This window comes from Bidens hawaiensis, unplaced genomic scaffold (assembly GCF_021521415.1).
Source record: "Bidens hawaiensis isolate Kalapana, Puna unplaced genomic scaffold, B.hawaiensis_p1.1 tig00028504_1, whole genome shotgun sequence".
NCBI classification, from domain to species: Eukaryota; Viridiplantae; Streptophyta; class Magnoliopsida; order Asterales; family Asteraceae; genus Bidens; species Bidens hawaiensis.
Window position 1 is genome coordinate 107,397 of NW_027494663.1, and position 15,010 is coordinate 122,406.

General features: G+C 33.2%; 2 protein-coding genes across 3 annotated transcripts; both read left to right on the plus strand.

Annotated features, from left to right (window-relative positions):
* The first annotated feature begins 1,188 nt into the window (after window positions 1-1,188).
* LOC143577289 (E3 ubiquitin-protein ligase MBR2-like) lies at window positions 1,189-4,222 on the plus strand. Its single transcript, XM_077061157.1, has 6 exons — window positions 1,189-1,459; window positions 1,928-3,203; window positions 3,298-3,348; window positions 3,439-3,537; window positions 3,638-3,775; window positions 3,859-4,222. Exons 2-6 carry the CDS (start codon window positions 1,959-1,961, stop codon window positions 3,985-3,987), a joined length of 1,662 nt encoding a protein of 553 aa, XP_076917272.1. The 5' UTR covers window positions 1,189-1,459; window positions 1,928-1,958; the 3' UTR covers window positions 3,988-4,222.
* Window positions 4,223-12,339: 8,117 nt separating this feature from the next.
* On the plus strand, window positions 12,340-14,715 carry LOC143577292 (uncharacterized). 2 transcript variants are annotated; one of them, XM_077061161.1, is made up of 6 exons: window positions 12,340-12,915; window positions 12,988-13,074; window positions 13,643-13,708; window positions 13,781-13,846; window positions 13,989-14,273; window positions 14,364-14,715. In XM_077061161.1, exons 1-6 carry the CDS (start codon window positions 12,631-12,633, stop codon window positions 14,406-14,408), a joined length of 834 nt encoding a protein of 277 aa, XP_076917276.1. In that variant the 5' UTR covers window positions 12,340-12,630; the 3' UTR covers window positions 14,409-14,715. The 2 variants fall into 2 exon arrangements, with proteins under 2 accessions (XP_076917276.1, XP_076917275.1); XM_077061160.1 differs by having other exon boundaries at window positions 12,342-12,915; window positions 12,982-13,074.
* The last annotated feature ends 295 nt before the right edge of the window (window positions 14,716-15,010 follow it).

Below are 15,010 nucleotides of genomic sequence, written 5' to 3' on the forward strand. Positions count from 1 at the left end.
GACAAAGTTTAAACCAAAACGGTAAAACGTGAAGAGTCCGATGCAATAGTAACTTTTTTATAAACATAAATGGGTGTGGTGTGTGTGTGTGGGGGGGGGGGTTGTCAAAATTTTTAATCGAAAACGAGGTATTTATACAACCGAGCAAAAAACTAGAAAGGGAGGTGATTGAAGGTATTGGGCCCAACATGAAGGGACTGGGCAAGAAGGCGGTGAGCATGTATAAGGCCGGATGGAGTAGGAGGCTTGTTTATTTTTATAATGATTTATTTATTAAAAACTATTTAGATTTTTATTTTCATGTTCGCTAGCTAGTCTTATTTTTCTAAAAGATGACATCTAGGGTTATTGTGTTTCTTAGTTTTTATAACATTGAACAAGTTATTCCTAAGAGATTTTCGATCGGAGCATTTGACTTTCGAAGTTCCAGTTAAAAACCGTTTGTGCTCAACCGTGTGTTGTAATTACTATCTTGTTCGTGTTCATTTGCATCAAGTGGTATCGATACCACCTTCATAGGCAAGTTGCCTGGATGGTTAAAACAGGGAGTCAAGATTTTAATCCGAGCTTCTATACAATTTGAAAGAAACATTATTAATTTATTTACTGGGAAAAAATTAAAGAAATTGATCCTACTTGATTTTATTCTTCAATTTCATTATATATCACAACCAAACAAATCACATATACAAAAATCATCTAGATGCTACTATTAAGCTACACACTAAATCAAACGATATACACATACAAAAATAATAATACTAATAACAACTAAAAAAAATTATCTCTCCCTATTTTTATAAAGAAATATTAAAATTTCCCATTATACATACATACAATAAATGCAATTCTATATTTTCTTTTGTTATATCCATCACATTATGTTTCCTTGTCGAACAATATTCATAACAAATATAAAATTAAATACTAATATTAAATAGTGACCAAGTTAAATGTACAATATATTGATTGCATATCTGATTTTTAATACAAGGTAACACAAATATTCAAACTTTTATAACCTTTCTATCAAATATTCAGATTTTAAGAACCCCACTAACTTTAAATTAATTAGTTGAAGAATAGTAGGTAAAAAAATAAATTAAATTGGTAAATAATAATAGTTATATAAAGAGAAGAGGTTAGATATGAAAAAGAGGCATGTGAAAGGGGTGAATAATAATAAGTTGAAACAAGAAACTAGTTTCCCGACAGCCCAATTCGTACTCATCTCTCTTTATAGGACTTTGTGTGTATCTAGGTTCTTTCGTAAATCAAATACTATTAATATTAATATTAATATTAATATTAATAATAATTAATAATCCATTCCAACCCAACCTCCTCTAAATTCAATTGCACCCAACAAACCACACAATTTCTTTCGTCGTTGATTTCTCTCTTCTTCTTCCAAAACCCACTCATAAAGCTGATTGCTTTACCGGTTCAAGATCTTCAGGTACCTTCAATCGATCATTCTTTACAATACCCAGTTCCAGTTTTGTGTTTTTTTCTTAAATTTAGCATTTTTTCTTGATTATTTTGGTTTTTGGATGATGGGTTTTGCTTGAAAGATTGTATGTATGCTCTTTATGTTATAAAGTTTGGATTTTTATATGTATTTGTATTAGTATTTGGTTTAGGCTTGTGTTTTCTTGTGAATTAGGATGTGGGTTCATGATGGTTTGTAGATTTAATTGGTTGTTTCAAGATTTGCAAGATTTTGTTAATTGTTAAAAAAAAAAAATTTAAAATGTTTATGATGTACAACTGTTTTGTATGTTGCTTGAAGTTTTGACATGAACCCACCTAATTTAGGTCGCAAGATTTGACTTTAGTACATGTTACACATGGTTTGGTGCTTTACAACACTTTACCAATTAACTCTTTTCTTGAATGTTGTGACATTGGTATTAATAAATTGCAGGGTGTAATTTTTATAAACCATTGTTAACCTAATGCAAGGGCAAAAGGGTATTATTGGTTCATCACAAGAAGGCTTACCATTAGAACATGGTTCGAGCTCAACGGATTCGGGTGTTGTAGAACCGCAGTTTCACTGGACTAACTTCATTCAAACCGCACCGACCAACGCAAATCCAGAAACTCAAAACCTAAGTTTGTGGAGTATGGGTGAATCAAGTTCAAACCATGTGAGTCATCGTCATGAGCCGCCTGCTAGTATGCTTTCACTCGGTGATGCTAATAATGGTCGTAATGTTACCGTTAATCCGTCGACTTTTATCGGCATCAAGCCTGCAAATTATGCTAGTAGTAGTAGTAGTTCATCTTTGGGCCCGTTTGAAATGGAGGCCCGGCAACGACCCGGTAAAAGAAAAGCGTCTGAGTTAACTATTGGTCAATCATCTTCCGGGATTGTAAACTCAAATGTCTTTCAAACTGGTAGTATCGGTACTAACGGGCAGTTAAGTTTAAGTTCTCCTGACCCGACTATTCCAAGACTTGGACCGAGTGTTGGAGCAGATAACAACCGTAGAAATGTTCGAATAAGGATTAATAATTCTCGGCAACAGGAACCGCTGCGTGTTCCGGCTAGTAATAGTAGTAATAATAATATTAACAGGCAATTAAATTTTTCGTCTCCGTATCCTTCTTTGGGACTCAACCCGGTTGCAACAACGGGGGATAATTCATCAAGTCAAAGTCAAATTGGTCAAACTATGTTGCGGGTCCCGGCATTAAGAAGAAACCTGCACGTAACTTCTAGAAACCGGAGTTCTCCTTCTAGCTCGAGAGCTAACCTTCCCGTACCATCAAATATTATTCCAACGTCAACTAATATATCCGACCATCCGTTATTTGTCCCACCACATGACATGAGAAACACTGCTCAACCTGCAGTTAACTGGAATTTGAATGGCCCGGTTGCAAATTCGGGCCCACGTCAGGGGTCTTCACTTTATCCTTCTAGAAGTCTCTCTGAAGCTCTTCGATTGTATTCATTGTCCCACAATGATTCCGGTGCTGGAGGGCAAAACGGTAATCTTCTACCTAGAATTCCACCACCCGCGGTTGCTTCAGCTTCTTCTTCACAAGAATCTGGAATCCCGTCTGTAATTGGTGTGACCGGTCATCATCCACAACATCGTCTTCCCGGTTCCACTGATAGTGCTTTTGCGTTTCCTCATCTTGCACGGATCGTGGCAGGTGCAAGTGAAAGAAGAGGCCGGATAGCGTCAGAGGTTTGTTTTTGTTTTTTTTTAAAATTTAAACTAATAAAGTTATATAATTTTGTGTTCTTGTTATGCTGACCCGTTGTGTTTTTTCTTGTTGTAGATGCGCAACGTTTTGGATCTTATACGCAGAGGAGAAAACTTGCGATTCGAGGTTAGTTTCTTTATATACGAAACCGTAAAATATTTAGTTTATTTTCATAAAAGTTCATTTTTATGTAGTTTTGTTTATATTATGTGGCAGGACGTTATGAGTGTAGATCAATCCATCTTCTTTGGCATGGCGGGCTTTCATGACCGACACAGGGATATGCGGCTCGATATTGATAACATGTCATATGAGGTAACAAACGAAAAACATTTCATATGCTTTTAGATAAACGATGAATAATGAATAATGAATAATGAATGATGAATCATAATATTATGTATTTTGTGTTTAGGAGCTATTGGCATTAGAAGAACGAATTGGAAACGTGAACACTGGATTGACCGAAGAAAAGGTTTTAAAGTCTTTGAAACAGAAAGCATATGCAAGTGTGACGGGTCAGCCAGATGCTGAACCTTGCTGCATATGTCAGGTACGCGTTGTATACTTCATTATTGTTACTAGATGATTAGTCTCCGTGTAGATTATTGTGTAAAGATTTATATGCTTTAACAGGAGGAATATGCGAATGGAGATGATATGGGAACATTGGATTGTGGGCATGATTTCCACACCGGTTGCATTAAACAATGGCTGCTTCAGAAGAATTCGTGCCCGGTTTGTAAGTCTGCGGCTTCTAAGTGAGGGGGGTTAACAGAAGGTTTTTGCTTAATTATTGGATGAAGATTCAAGAAGCATGAACAAAAGGAAGGTGGATTTGGTAATGTTTTTGAGGCAAATAGTATTCTTTGGTTAATGCCCTTTATTTAGATTATTATTATTATTATTCCCGAGTAATTTTGTATTTTCCTATTGTTATTCTACCATTTTATTAAATTTAAATTTTGTTTTGGAGGATGTAATGGAATCAAAAGGTGAAACTAATGCCATTTTCTCATTTATTTTTTGGAATGCTTGATACAAGTTAGACTGGCCTCTATGGTGAGGGGCATCGATATCATTCTACACTGCCACTTGAGAAACTGGGGCGTTGAAGCCCCAATGATGCCCCCAAAGGCGCCCATAGCAACCAGCCTTATGAATTATGTATGAGACCGAGATTATAAAAACTCGTATAATTGCATACTTGCATGGTATGATAAGAGATTGATATTATAAAACCGATGTTTTAGTGATCATAACCATACTTTCTTAGAATGTTTAGTTTGTATGTTTAGTTTGTCACTAATACAAGTTTGTTTTACTAGATGGTTTTTTGGGTTTAGGGTATATGACATACTTGGAATATTTAAATTTGCCACTAGGTTGTATTGTTTAGAAAAATATAATAAAATACTTATTGAGTTTTTATGTATTTATTAATGGTTATAGACCAGTTGTTTTTTGTTACCAAAAATACTTTTGACAAGTTGGTGGAGAGAGGTCAAAACGGTGGCCTTTGGATGACGCAATAACCATTGTGAATGCAACTGCAACTCGTATGAAAAGATAATATTATTATCAAATTGTGTTTTGACCTTTTCTTTGGTTGACCTAACTCCATACTATTGTCATGAAGAATTTGAAATGTGGAAGCCAAGGATTTCGGTAATATGTTTTATAACTGGAGCTAAATATATACTCCGTATTTTCTTAAGGTTTATACTTTATACTCTCTTTATCTTAAAATAATGTCTACAAACAATTTAGTAACAAACAGTTAAAATAGGGGCGAGCATGATTCGGTTCGGTTATTGGATGAAACCCAAACCGAAACCGAAGCTATCGGTTATTTTAGAATAACAACCGATCGGTTTTCGATTATTCGGTTTTTTTATTGAAAAAAACCGAATTCAAAAAAATTGAGTAACTCATGTATATTGAATTCAAAATACAAAAATAAGCATGTGTTACGTGTAACCAAACAAATACAATGTTGTTCGAGTAATAGAGTTTAAAATTCGAAAATTGGTTTTTATTGGTCCTAACTATTGCATTTTGGTCATTGTCGTTCCCAACTAACGAATTGGTTGCTGATGGTCCCAACTTTTAATGTATTTGTTCCTAACGGTCAGCGGCTAACAGAATCTTAACGCCGTTAGTTTCAGGTCGCCGGAAAAACGTTTTTGGCCGGGAAAGTCAATATATTTTGCCGGAAAACACCACCTGAACACCGCCACCACCGCCAATTGACTCACCGCCACCGGCCCACCGCCAACCAACTACCATCACTTAAGCACCATCAACTAATTCCGACAATGATTACATGGTTCTGACGACCTCAATAATTGGGGCTTTTACTATAAAAAGGCCCCTAAAGGTACGATACAAAGTTACCATGATGTTTGAGACAAAATTGTTGAGTTTTCGGGTAAAAATGTGTGTTTTCCAGTCAAAAACGTTTTTTCCGGCGACCTAAAACTAACGACGTTAGAATTATGTTAGTCGTGGACCGTTAGGAACAAATAAATTAAAAGTTGGGACCGTCAGCAGCCAATTCGTTAGTTGGGAGCGGCAGCGACTAAAAGACGATAGTTGTGACCAATAAAAAACCAATTTTCCTTTTAAATTCAACAAAGTTCTAAATAAAAAAACACAAAAAGTTTGGCCTGAATTTTCATTCATTATCTTATTTATCTTCAATGTTTAGACCCAATCTTCATCATCTTCATAATCTTCATCATCGTCAATGGCATATTCTTTTGGTGTTTTGTTTATGGTCATAACATCTTAAAAAAACACGTAGAAAACATAGGTTCTATTAATTGGTTTGGTTCGTTTTTTTAAAATGGATAACCGAACCTAAACCCAAAAATCGGTTTTTCGAAAAACTAAAAAATTAACCGTCGGTTAATGCTTCAATTCGGTTTTTTCGGTTCGGTTTTTCGGTTATTCGGTTTCGGTTTCGGTTCGGTTAATTCAGATTTTTGCTTTCTCCTAGTTAAAGATATGCATACTTAATTAGTTTTATAATTTGACAAAATGTTATTTTACTCTTACTCCATATCCTTAAAAAGCCCTACATTTAACTACACTGATATTTCTATATTTTTGTTTATTCAGAGCATCTGAGCATATGCATAACGTGCATGTTATATGTAACTGTTGGCCCAAGCTCCTCTTTATCAATTTCAAGAATGCATAAAACATTAGTCGACCAAGAATTGAACCAAAGTTCAATACTTTTATTAAACTCGTAAAAGGAAAAACACATGTTGGTCCAGACGGATCAAACAATGGAATCAAACAAACTAACGCGAGATATTGGGTTACAACCCTCGACTCTTTTCATATAATCAAGCAAACTTAACTTCACGAACATACAAGGAGAAAATACTTCTCTTAACTTTCTCTTGACTCTCTCTAATAAAACTAAGGAAAATTGGATTTTAATAATCCCTATTGAATGATATTGGCCAATATTAATCCCTATTCATTTTATCGCCACGGGCGGTCCCAAATTCAAAAAAGTTGGCCCCCAATGGTCCCCCGTTAAAAAGGACTTAACGACGTTATACTTTTTCCCGAATTTCAAACTAACTTTTTAGGGCTATTAATCGGAAGGAAGATGCGAGTCGAATGATATAAAACTTAGCTCCAAACAATGATCCAAACGACTTGAATTTGATTAATTGTAAGTTCAAACACCAGAATTGAAGTATTGTTTCGTCATTTTGAAGCACTGTTTTGAACTAAGTTTTACACCAGTCGACCCGTATCCTCCTAACGATCAAAAGCCCTTAAACATTGGTTTGAAATTCAGAAAAAACTATAACGCCGTTAAGTCAATTTTAACGGGGACCATTGGAGACCAACTTTTTTGAATTTGGGACCGCCAGTGGCGATAAAATGAATAGGGATTATTGTCAGCAAATACCATTTAATAGGGATTATTAAAATCCAATATTCCTAAAACTAATAATCTAGACCCTATTTATAGACCTACTAAACTTGCTCTTCAAGACATAACTTTCCTAAACCTACTACAATTTAATTATCTAAAATAAAACATAACAAATAAAACCCTTAACTATATTACTAATTCAAGATTAATCTTCATTCACCCCCTGAATCTTGAATTGTTCATCTCTTTTGTACCACCATGGTCTTGAATTCTCAATAACGCTCTCAACTCTTCAATTTTAATCATTGGCTCATCTTTACCCTTTCTTTTCAGTTGTTTGTAACAAACCTGTTTAACAAGTTCTTCATATTCATCGTTCAAACCATCCACATTGATCTCAGATACAACTTCGTTCTCCACGTTCTTCTTTCTCACTTTTCTTTTCTTTCTTTCTTTATCAGAACTTGTAGATGTATTATTCTTTCTTTCTTTATAAGACAATATTGGGCTTTTCATTATGACAATTCTTCTTAACCTTTCATTAAGTTCTAACTTTTCATCAACAAGTGCTCGATTGCTGACTTTCACATACGCTTCTAAATTTGCAGACTTCTTAGCTGCATCATTCAGTCTTTGTTACATAATCAATTCCAAGAAATCGAATCTTCAAAGCAAGCTATGCTTCCTTAGCATTAATGAGTATGCCAACTTGTACCAAGTTGTCTTCCGGTAGGGTTTGACATATGAATTCTAACGCTGTATGCATCTTCCTTTCATCTACAGCTACGCCGATTGTAGGTTCAATAACACCCCAAAAACCATACTCTTTCAGAAATCCCTCCATCTTGATCGACCATACTTTTTAGTGCGATTTCGTCAATACTGGAAGTCCAAAAAATGGATGTGAAACCATCAACCAAACACCCTATTAAGCCTACACAAAACCCTAAACATACTAGAATACTAATTCATATTTTCTAGAGAGTTTATATAATAAAATTAATAACCTTGTAAACTAATCCAAAATAAACCAATTACTCTATACAAAAACTTAACCAACTTAAACTCAATTAAACTTTACACTTTGACACTCCAACTTTTTTTAAACACGTTTTAGGATTAAACTTCTAATAATAAGTGGTTTATTCAGTACACATGTATAGTATACAGTATACACGTTATATAGTTTTTATATTTCTACCTTCCAATATGTATAATTTTTATATGTATAGTGTAAACGTTTTAGGATTAAACTTCTAATAATAAGAAATAATTTTTTATTAATTTTTTTAAATTGATTAGCGAGTCATAATTTTCTCGGTTTCTTGTCTTTTTAGTTTTTTCATGACCTCTTCCTACACACACATACATGTATATATATAGAAAAATTATAATAAGAAGTTGACTTTTCCTAAAAAGTGTAGGAAGTGTGCTTTCATCATTAAATCTAATAAAACACATCGCACAATAAACACACTTTCGATATCCACCGTCAGATCAACATATCTAATACACCAGATTACTTTTTACTCCACATCACTTCTACTTCTATTGTAGCAAAAGATTCCCCTTGTATGTGAAAATTCATAATGATGATTTTACGTATGGACAATTCCTCAATATCTTGTTCATTCGCAACAAAATATTTTCTTTGTGCGTCGGTAAATAAAAAACATGCTTTTGGGGGGAGATATACTATTTCAACAATCGAGTCACAAGTATCTAACATATTCATACCTAAGGTTTTTTCACAAAGTGGTGACGAAACGTATAACTTGTACAAATCTTTCCATTTCCAACTCGATCCAATCCATTCTTTCGTAGAGCTATTTACTCGATCGCAGACATTTATGAAACACCTCTAACTTCTTATTATAATTCCACTATATATATATATAGAGAGAGAGAGAGAGAGATAGATGACAAATTAGGGCTAATCTTACATGACTGCTTGTTCTCCAAATAAATTGAGAAACTTCCAAGATTTAATGATAAAGATAACATTAAGGATAAGTGGAAAATTGGTGATTTTAAACCATCCATTTTTAAAGATAAACAATGATTTGATGGTTGTGCCCAACCCAACATCAAGGTACGGGTTACAAAAAACAGGAAACATAAACAACAATGCATAGGACACCAACCCTTTTATGTGTTTAATGATGAAAGAATCTTAAGGTAATAATCTAATTGGGGAGAGATAATGTGAGAACTCTTCTTTAGGCCTCTAAATAAACCAAACGTTCGGTGAACTATTCGTGAATTGTTCGGCGAGAAGTTCTTTTATGTTCGTTTAATTAAACAAATGAACATGAACACATGTTATGTTCGTTCATGTATGTTCATGAACGTTCGTTTATGTTCGTCTGTTTATGTATTAATAAAAAAAAATTAAATATTATTTGGATGAGTCATCTACTTAAAGTTTTATATTTGTTAACTTGTTTTCATTTATGTTCGTTTATGTTTGTTTGTGTTCATATATGTTCATTTATCTTTGTTCAGTTATTTTCGTTTAAATTATAAAAAAAATGAACTTAAACGAACAAAAATGTCCATTTTTTAAATAAAAAACATGAACATAAATTATTGTTCGACTAAGTGTTCGTGTTCGTTCAAAGTTAAATGAACGAACACTAACATGCCATTGTTTGTGTTTGTTCAATTTGTTTACACGCTTTCAATATTCACATTGATGAATACATCAGTCTCAATCTCTAGGCTCTGCCGTTTTATTTGTGTTCGTGAACCGTTCGTGAACACATTAATTACTTTAATGAACGAACACGAACATAAAATCTCGTTCGGTAAGTGTTCGTGAACACATTATTTTCTTAACGAACGAACACGAACAAGGTCTTGTTCGTGTTCGATCGGTTCGTTTACAGCCCTACTCTTCTTGATAAGACCAAGTGTCACATTAGTGGCACGTATGTAGTGAGCTTTAACTATCAATTCTTTAATAGGGATGTTATGGGTTTTCAAGGTCTAATTATACATTAAAAAAAAGAAAAAAGGATATGATTGGTTGTTAGTGAAGGGTAAACCCCAACTTTTGAGCCCTCGCGGGTGTTTACCGATTAGCGGGAAGGGGGTATTTGAGGGGCCCCTCTTCCCATTTTGGCCTCTTGTTTTTCACAACTTAGTTTAACGTCGACCGATGGTGGTGATGTGGCCTAATAGCGTCGGTGTAACAGCGACACTATACACAACCTAAGTGATTTAAAAGCAAAATACTATATATGTGCAATATATATACCACATATGTGTATATATTTGCAATAAATATACCACATATGTGTGCCATATATTGCATATATGCAATATATATACTACATATGTATACGTTAAGGTATACTGTAGTATATATAGAAACGAGTTAAAATAAAAAGTAAAAGTTTCATATGAATGGTAATAATTATACAAAATTTGAAGTTAGGAAACCATCTGAGCCTATCGAGAAAACTATGTAGAATAAATCTTATATCTTAGAAAACTATTTAGTATTTTAAAAACTACTAAGATTTAAATGTGATTTTATTTGAATCTCTCTCAACTAAGGTGTTTCTCATGATCCTGTCCTTAATCATATATCCTTTAAAACATCATTCTAAAAATCGGTTAAATGATGTTACAATAAAATTAGAAAAAAATCTTTTAGATGATGTTATAAATAATATTGGCTATAGCAATTTGATATTAAAAAAAGATAAAGTAATAAAAATAGAGGGGATTGAAGAAAGTTAGGTTTAAAAGTTGAAACTGAAAAGCAATATAAAAAGAAGGCCTCGGGAATAGGAATTTGTCGATGAATGAATAAAATAAGATATATGTTTGAAGAGGAGTGATTGGTTGGATAACAACATTCAATTCACTGGTCATCGTCTCAAATTGTGTACGCTAAGTTTGTTACAACTTTACTTGAAACATCTAGTCAAATCTTAATATGTCTCATGAGATATTTTTTTTATATTAAAACTAATCCAAAAGCTTGACAAAAATAGAATGATATTAATCAATTGGTATGACTTATGAGAAACCAGATGATATACTAACCACCTCTCTTATCTTCTTATATCTTAGTTACATTTTCCAGTCTAATATTAATTCTTGTTTTTGTTATCTTGTGTTAAACTCAAATCTACAAAACTATAGATAAAAAAAACACAAAAACTCAAACAATGGAAGTATACAAATTGACAATGAGAATCTATGAGGATATAAAACATGCACAAAACCCCCTGCAAAGTCTAGCCATCTTTTTCTTAACAACAAATCATAATCACGACTCATAATTTATTAATTTATATACTTTTTATGTTTTTAATTATTTGACTATACAGAATATGAGAACTAGGATATTGACAACAATGGAGGTATGGCAAGAGAGTTTTTGACATAAGTTCCAATGTGATGGGGATTGTTAAAACAGGGACTAAATTGGTGAAAGTTTTACAAAAGAAAATGCAACAAAAGTTCATATTTTATAATAGATGATAATTGATAAACAATCATGTAAACATTTTCATCATTTGTTTTGATACACAAAACGATATCACCCTTCCACAATTTCATTCTCACTTCCATTATATATATCATCCATGACGGATCTAAAGAAAAAAACCATTAGTACCCCAATTTTTTTTTTTCATATTAAGAAAGGATTTTATTATATGAAAATGACGAATCTTAAAGTTTTAAAACATACAACACATAAAATTGCACTTCACTAAAAAGTTGAGTAATATCCCAGGCTCCCCCTGGACTTCACATAGATAAGCCACTGTATTTCATACACTATGTATACGTGTGTACCATACGAATCTCTCGCTAAAATTTTTTTTAGACAAAAGCAGGTATATTGTAAATTCTTAGAGCATTCACACTCAATCCTATATCCCTAAATTCAAAGTTACACTAAAAATCACTTATTTTCTCTCTTGTTCAATTAAAAAAACTTTCTATAACTTTATCATTACATTTTTATCTCTTCTCTACTCACAACCACTTTAAATAAAAATATTAAAAAATTTATAGGGTGTTACAAGAGATTTTCAAATATACAGAAAAATAACAACGTTTTCTGTCTCCTTCACTCACAACACTCTAAACCACTGTCTATAATATAAAAACCTCTCACAAAATTTAATGAATTGGTTAAGAATGCTCTTAATAAATAAAAAAACATAGTATAGAAATGTGACAAGTAAGAAAGACCAAGGACTAGTAAAAGAAAGAAAAACAATTAAGGCGGGAGAAAGGAATCAAGTTGGTTAAAACCACTGTTTAATCTCTAAAGCCTTTCTTTATAAAGTACAAACCCACACACACACTTTCACACAGACCATATCAAGCACCAACACACATCCCACAAATCAATATCCAATTTTGCAGAAACAGGAAACAACTCTCAACCCATTAATAATAATAATAATAATAATCTTTGAATTTCACTGTACGCTATCACTGCAATCATTACTCTGGTTGGTTGGTGCTCAATAATAATGGCGGATCTATACGGAAGAACCACCACCAACAACAATTGCTCTTTCTCTTCTTCTTCTTCACTCGAATCCGAAGACATGTCTTCCTTCCTTCAAAGTTTCCTTAACAACCCTTCAACCAAATGTCAAGTTAATGAAGTTATCCCCTCTCAGTCGCAAATTTCGACCGAATTTGTCGATTCGGACCACCGATTCTCTGATCTCAGCTCGTTTTACTCGTCCGAGCCCAATCGGGTTGGTTTTTCGCCCGGAAATGGTTCGGATGGGTTTGGTTTAGGATCTCAGGTATGGGTTTTGGTTCTTGGTTTGTAAAGTTGAGGTTTTGTTGATTAATTTGATTTGAATTTGAAGGTGCAGAAAATGGCGGAAGGACGGCAGAATTCAAGTGCGTCGCGGTCGTCGAAGAGGACTCGGGCTGCGGAGATTCATAACATGTCTGAGAAGGTTTGTGTTTGAATTTTAAATGACTTGGATTTGTTATTCAAAAGTAGCTATCAGCGCAACTTGTTGCTCGTTTACCTTCTGTTTTGATGTAAATGGGTGAATATATGAATGAAATTTGGTAATTGATATTAAGGGGGTGTTTGGCCTAGCTTATATTTTTGTGCTTATGCTTATATCTTTTTGAAGCTTATAGCTTATTTTAAATCCATCATTTTTAATTTGTTATAGTAATAAGTTACTTCAATATTATTAATCCATCACCATTTGCAGGCAAATGAGTAATTTACCCCCTTAAACAAATAAGCTTATTTAAATAAGCTAAAAAACCATCTTCAAATAAGCTTATTCAAATTAGCTTATATAAGCTTATAAGCTTAAGCTAAAAAAGCTAAACCAAACACCAAATTAAGCTTATTTTATAAAAAAAAGCTAGAAAAGCTAAAAGCTTTGCTAAAAAAGCTAGGCCAAACACCCTCTAAAAAGAAAAATAAAAAAATGTTACTTTGTTGAATTGTGTTGAATTATGAATGATGTATATTGATTTATGTTTGGAATTGTCGGTTTTTAGAGGAGGCGAAGTAGGATTAATGAGAAGTTGAAAGCATTGCAGACTTTGGTTCCTAATTCTAACAAGGTTAGTTAGTTTTACTTTGATGATTAATATGTGAAATAGTTTTAATTATGTGAGTTTGGTTTGTTGTTATAGACTGATAAGGCGTCGATGTTGGATGAAGCCATTGAATATCTGAAACAGCTTCAACTGAAAGTGCAGGTATATGTTTCTTGATGCACATCATGTTCATCTTTTCATCATTTATGTATAGTTTGCTTATTGAAGAGATATGAAGCATTAGGATAACATGTGATTGATTTTGTTTCTTGATCATCAAGTTGTTTACTTGGATTAATTGCAGACACTTACCATGAGAAACGGGTTCGGTTTGCCACCTGTTTACGCACAAGAACAAGACATGCAAAGGGCAATTGGAATGGGAATGGGAATGGACATTGGAATGGGAATGGGATACAGGTTGCCAAACGCAAGCGAAGGGTTCTCAACCCGAGGGGAATATGGTATTATGCCTAACAATATAGGCATGATGCCATCCACCAACATGGTTAAATCGGATCCTGGTTTTAGCTCGAAAATGGCAAATGTGAACCAGTTTGAATTTGGTAATCACTCGACATCGATCAAGGTAATTCTAAATTTCTAGTTATGTTTATTTCATGTTATGGATATAAGTTTTTTGATGGTAGAGTAAACATATGGTTTTGATGTGTATCAGGATATGAATAGGGGGAAAATAGCTTCACCTGGTGTCTCATCATAACCTGTTGCATATGAGAAGATTATTATTATCCTCAAATGACAATCCTGACCTTTGTTAGAGTAATAATAATTAAGATTTAAGTTTAAGATGATGGTATTTGTAAGTTAGAAAATTTAAGCTCCAAACAGAAGCATAGAGAGGTGTTTGGAGGATTGAAACATGACTGACAGCATTAAGTTTGGTGAAGTTGTGTGAATGGTGGTTTTCTAGGTTTTGTATGTCCGATGACAAAAGTCGTTAATGATTATTATTGTTAATGTTATTGTTAATTCGCTATGTGTTTCTTACGGATAGGAAATTGATCTATGTTTTTATAACTATTGAATGTTAGCATGTCACTAGCTTATTAGACAAAGTAAACAAGTAAAGTTAACTTCAATGAAACACCAAATATATTTGTAATCGATCTCTCTGATATTGATCACATGTACTTTCTAATGGTATATTGCTTAATTAACATAATAATAATAATAATAATAATAATAATAATAATAATAATAATAATAATAATAATAATAATAATAATAATAATAATAATAATAATAATTGATTGTTGTGATTCTTGTGCACGTGGAAGAGTCACTAGTGATATATTGGTACTA